Source organism: Odontesthes bonariensis, chromosome 10 (genome assembly GCF_027942865.1).
Source record: "Odontesthes bonariensis isolate fOdoBon6 chromosome 10, fOdoBon6.hap1, whole genome shotgun sequence".
NCBI lineage: Eukaryota > Metazoa > Chordata > Actinopteri > Atheriniformes > Atherinopsidae > Odontesthes > Odontesthes bonariensis.
The window spans coordinates 12,362,484-12,368,226 of record NC_134515.1 but is presented as its reverse complement, the minus strand read 5'-3'; the positions used below and the strand labels follow the sequence as shown (position 1 = coordinate 12,368,226).

The 5,743-nt window shown below is 42.3% G+C and overlaps 1 protein-coding gene across 1 annotated transcript; it reads left to right on the top strand.

The window, feature by feature from the left end:
* Window positions 1-105: 105 nt before the first annotated feature.
* Window positions 106-5,069, top strand: LOC142390098 (uncharacterized). Its single transcript, XM_075475466.1, has 2 exons — window positions 106-4,722; window positions 5,055-5,069. Exons 1-2 carry the CDS (start codon window positions 106-108, stop codon window positions 5,067-5,069), a joined length of 4,632 nt encoding a protein of 1,543 aa, XP_075331581.1.
* The last annotated feature ends 674 nt before the right edge of the window (window positions 5,070-5,743 follow it).

Here is a 5,743-nt window from a genome sequence, read left to right as displayed (position 1 = left end):
ATCGTGTTTCAAAAGAAGATCAACGAGAAAAGCAAGATGAAATATCATGAATATGACGAAATTCGCCAAAACAAAATTAAGAGTAGCAGTGACACTCATGCAAATATGAGAAAGAAGCAACAAGACATTGACTTTGTCATCAGTCAGTTTCGTCAAGACGTAAGCTGTGGTCCTGAATACGTATGCTCTGTTTGTCATCGCTTACTTTTCAGGAAACAAGTGATTGAGTGTAAAAGATCTCATTATGAAAGCAAAAGACCAGAGGTTGCTGCACTGGCTAAGAGGTGTATAACATTGCAATATTTACACGTTTGTGATATTGAATGTGGGCAGGAATGTCATTTGTCTGATAGTCCTTGCAGCAAATTATGGGTTTGCCATTCCTGTCATCGGAAAATGCTTGGAGGAAAACTACCAGAAGAGAGTGTCACCAACAACATGCATTTGGATGAAATTCCACCTGAACTGAAATGTCTGAATTCTTTGGAGGAACATCTCATTGCTCGTCACATTCCCTTCATGAAGCTGCTGTGTTTGCCCCGAGGCCGCCAAAGAGCTTGCCATGGTCCATGTGTCTCTGTACCTGTTGATAACAGTAGCGTGACAAACATTCTGCCAAGGAACGAGTGTGATGATAAAATGATAAGAGTCAAACTCAAACGCAAGTTGACATACAAAGGTCATTATGAGTACATGTATGTCCACACTGATCGTGTAAGGAATGCACTGAGGTATTTGATGGCAAACAATAAGTGGTATGATGATGTCATTTTAAATGATGAATGGGTAAACACTCTGAATGGAAGTGATCAATGTGAGGCAAATGAGGACAACCAAGAGCTGCCAGCTAACAGTGATAATGAAAATAACAGTGATGATGAAAATAATCTTGAGGAAGAGCAAGCAGAGGAGGAACTGACCTACATTAAAGACCAGAGTGGCCTCTTGTCAGACACATCATTGCAACCTGTCAATCTGGGTTCAGAGATCATTGATCAGAATTTTCAGGATATACTGAGCGTGGCACCAGCTGAAGGCAACAGTCCAGTTCGTTTACTATCTGATAAAACCAACGAGGCCAAATGCTTTCCTGCTCTGTTTCCATTGGGTGGACCTACATTCCACGATGAAAGGGAATCAAAAATAACTCTGTCACGTTACCTGAACTGTCGCATTCTCAACGCTGATGGACGTTTTGGTCGCAACACAGACTACATATTTTATGCACAGTACATATCAGAAGTGCATCAAGTCATATCTGGTGTATCAGTGGCAATGCGCAAAGGTGGCGGCAAATCATCTCTGAAAGAAGCATCAAACATGTTGTTGAACTCAGATTCACTCAGTAAAATATTACGAAATGATGAAGGGTACAAGTTCTTGCGAGGAATTCGTGGAACCCCACCTTACTGGATGGCAGTACAGAAAGATTTGTTCAGTATGATTCGACAACTGTCAATTCCAACGTTTTTCATAAGCATGTCAAGTGCTGATCTGAGATGGCCTGAAATGCTTGCTTCTCTTTTGAGGTTAGAAGGAAAAGAAACACCTGTGGAGGAACTTGACTGGTCTCAAAAATGTGCGTTGATTGGAAGAAATCCAGTTACTGCAGCAAGAATGTTTGACTATCGATGGCATTGTTTTCTTCGTGATGTAATCCTGTCACCAGCTGAACCCATAGGCAAAATAAAGGACTACTTCTATCGAGTTGAATTCCAACAGCGTGGTTCTCCTCATGTTCACTGTTTGTTTTGGGTGGAAGATGCACCAAAGATTGATAAAGACAGTGATGCTGATGTGGTACGTTTCATAGACAGATACATTTCCTGTGATATTCCACCAGAGTCTGATGCAGAGCTTCATGAGGTTGTGAGCAGCGTACAAAGACACAGCACAAAACACTCAAAAACATGCCGTAAGAAAAATACAGTGTGCCGATTCAATTTCCCACGACCTCCATCAAGCCGTACTTTCATTACAAGAGCTGGGAACTCAGAGGACCTGAATGGAAAAGATGAAAATACCAATGCCAATGCAATCATAAAGAAGGTGAAAACAGCGCTGGCCAATCCTGACCTGAGTTTTGATACAGCTGATGCTTTTTTTGAGTCTCTTGGGATACATCAAGGCCTGTTTGAGAGAGCATACACCATATGTTCCAAAAAGAAAAGCATTGTCCATAAGCGAAATCCGTCTGATATTTGGGTGAACCAGTACAATAAAGACTTACTGCGTGCTTGGCAAGGAAACATGGACATTCAGTATATCACCGACGCCTATTCTGTTGTGGTCTATATACTGTCATACATCACAAAAGCAGAGCAAGAAATGGGTTTGCTGTTACAGCGTGCACAGAAGGAGGCGATGAATGGCAATCTTGATGCAAAAGCTGCATTCAAACAGCTCGGCAGCGTCTACCTGCACAACAGAGAAGTTTCAGCTCAAGAGGCAGTGTATCGTTTGACTCGTATGCGTTTGAAGGAATGTTCTCGTGATGTACAGTTTATTCCTGTTGGTGAAAATCCTGTTAGAATGAGTTTGCCTTTGCATGTGCTCCAAGCTAGAGCTCAGCTCCAACAGCCTGATGATGACAGTAGCATTTGGATGACTAATGTGGTGGAAAGATACAAAAGTAGACCCAGATCAGCAGAAATGGAGGAGTTATGCCTTGCCAGCTTTTGCTCTCAGTACAGAGTTCTTTCAAAGTCTGAGGTTTCACCACAAAGAGAATCACAGGACATAATACAACTGAACAACAACCGTGGCTTCATCAGAAAAAGGACCAGAACACAGCCTGCTGTTGTGAGATATCCCAGGTTTTCACACACAAAAAATCCAGAAAAGTACTTTCATTCATTGCTGCAGCTGTTTTTGCCTTATTATGAGGACTTCCACCTCAGACCGCCTCAGTTTGAAACATACGAACAGTTCTACACAACTGGTGCAGTGAAATGTGGCTCTGACATCCAAAAAGTGCAGTCAATTGTGGACTCCAACAAAGCTTTATTTGAAAAAGAAAGCGATGAGATTGACAAAGCCAAACAGTTGCTGGATAACGACATTGATTTAGAAGACGCTTGGGCTCAGATATGTCCAGAAACAGAAAGCGAACGTCTCAGTTGTTTGGATATGAAACCCAAAGCTGTAGATGATGAAGAAGGCAGTGATGATGTTGGTGATCTTATTCCTGACCTGACAGCAAATCCACAGACAACGTGCACTCTGGAAACTAATCACATGACAATGCCCCGAGATGCTGCACTAGGTTTATTGCGAACACTGAATGAAGAGCAGGCAGCAATATTTTATGCTGTACGTCGGTGGTGTCTGCAGATACTCTTTGGACAGAATCCTGAACCGTTGCGATTGTTCATTACTGGTGGAGCAGGAACAGGCAAATCCCATTTGATCAAAGCCATCCAGTACGAATCTACACGACTGCTGTCACAGATTTCTGACAATCCAGATGATCTGACTGTGCTCCTTACAGCGCCCACTGGTGTGGCTGCATATAACATTGGTGCTGCAACTATTCACAGTACATTCTCCATTGGTGCAAATGTTAAGCTGCCATATCAACCTCTTGGTGATGAGAAGGTAAATACTTTAAGGATGAAAATGCGAAACTTGCAGATTTTGATCATTGATGAAGTGTCCATGGTTGACCACCGTCTTTTGTCCTACGTTCATGGCAGACTACGTCAAATAAAACAGACTGGTGATTATTCTTTGTTTGCAAATGTTTCCCTGATCTGCGTGGGTGACTTCTTTCAGTTGAGACCTGTCAAAGGCACACCTCTTTTTTCTGACAACACAGAAGCCAACATGTGGGACAACAACTTTGAAGTGGCTGAGCTTACCAAAGTTTTGAGGCAAGAAAATGCAGAATTTGCGGAGATGCTGAATCGTCTCAGAGTTCGTAAAAAGAATGAACATCTCAGTGGGCATGATGTGTTTGCATTAAAACAACGTGAAACTGGTGAAGACTCCACAGACATTCACATATATGCTACAAATGCAGAGGTTGATAAATACAATATCACTAGACTGCAAAAGCATTGCCCAGATGCAATCAGCATAGATGCCCAAGATTTTACACGGAGTCCCAAAACTGGAAGAATGGAACCAAAATTAGGCTTCCATACAAAGGTTTTCAACTCGTGCTTGCCAAGGTGTGTGTCTTTGGGCATTGGAGCAAAGGTGATGTTGAAGAAAAATATAGACGTGTCTGACGGCCTCGTCAATGGTGTGTGTGGTACGGTTGTGGAAATTATTAATGGTGAAGATAAGGATGACATTCCTATTGCTATCCATGTTGAGTTTGAAAACCCTAATGTTGGAAAGATGCAGAGGTCAAAATCCAAAAGAAACTCTGAACGCTCTACAATTGTGGAGGTACAAGAGGATCAAGTATCAAATGCTGGTGGAATACGAAGGCAATTTCCTCTCACCCTGGCTTGGGCAATGACGGTACATAAGTGCCAAGGTGTTACTGTTGACAGAGCTGTTGTATCACTCAACAAAATCTTTGCTGCAGGGCAAGCATATGTTGCATTGAGTCGTGTGAGAACTCTTGATGGACTGATTATTAAGGACTTCAAAGAGACAGCTATATTTTGTGATGACAAAGTAGACACAGCCATGAAGAGCTTGCCAAAGTTCAACTTCAAAAGTATTGGTTCACCTGACGTTGATCCGGTCTGCACGATTGCACTTCACAATGTACAGAGTTTGAATGCTCACTTTGACGACATGCAATCCCACAAAACCCTAATGAAAGCTGACTGTATTTGTTTAACAGAGACATGGCTCAATGCAGACACCGAAGACCAGCCACAACTACCGGGGTATGTCTTTAATCACAATCCAAGAGGTAACTGTTACGATGACTCTGACACAGTTTTTGCAGCATTGAAACAACAGCAAAGAGGAGGAGTTGGTTTGTATTATTCAGACAACATTGATGTGCAGGTGTCAATTCCAAAGAGATGCAACTTGGAATGTTTGTATTTCCATATGTCTCATGTCAATTTGACTGCTGTTGTTTTGTACAGGCCATCTTCCTATAAGATTGACATGTTTCGAAAGCAGTTATCACAGGTTGTCTTTGAACTTGAGAAACATGCAGGGAGGAAGATGATCATGGGAGACTTCAATGAGGATGTCTTTGTATCTTCTACTGTGGCAAAATTCCTGGAACAACATGGATACACCCAACATGTCCAAGCAGCTACAACAGAAAGAGGTACGTTAATAGATCATGTTTACTGTAAAGATGTAGGAGATATTGTTGTCGATGTTGTACAAACATACTACAGCTTTCATGATGCAATTCTTATCTCATTGTTGTAATATTTGTGTTTGCTCCGTGAGTTATTCACCATTAGATGTTCTACACATGTACCGTCCGCTACTTGGGGCTTGGGTGGGTCGCAAGGAGAGAGCTAAAATTGAGGACGGCTCCTTGCAGGGCGTGGGAGGGTATGTAAGCCATTTTCCAATATAAGTTTTATGTTTTGAGACCACAGCTGTAGGCATGGGCCGGTATGAGATTCTGTCGGTATGATAACCTTAGGCAAAGTTTCAAATTTTGACTGATGCACGACTATGCGGCAACCAAAAAACAGGCAGGGAAAAAAGTTCAGGGGGCTCGCCTCCTTCAGCCATCGTCTGTATTCATACTGAAAATCAAGATCGAGCGAGCTTTTGCCCTTCTGCTCCATGGGAGGTTTCTGTCCTCCCT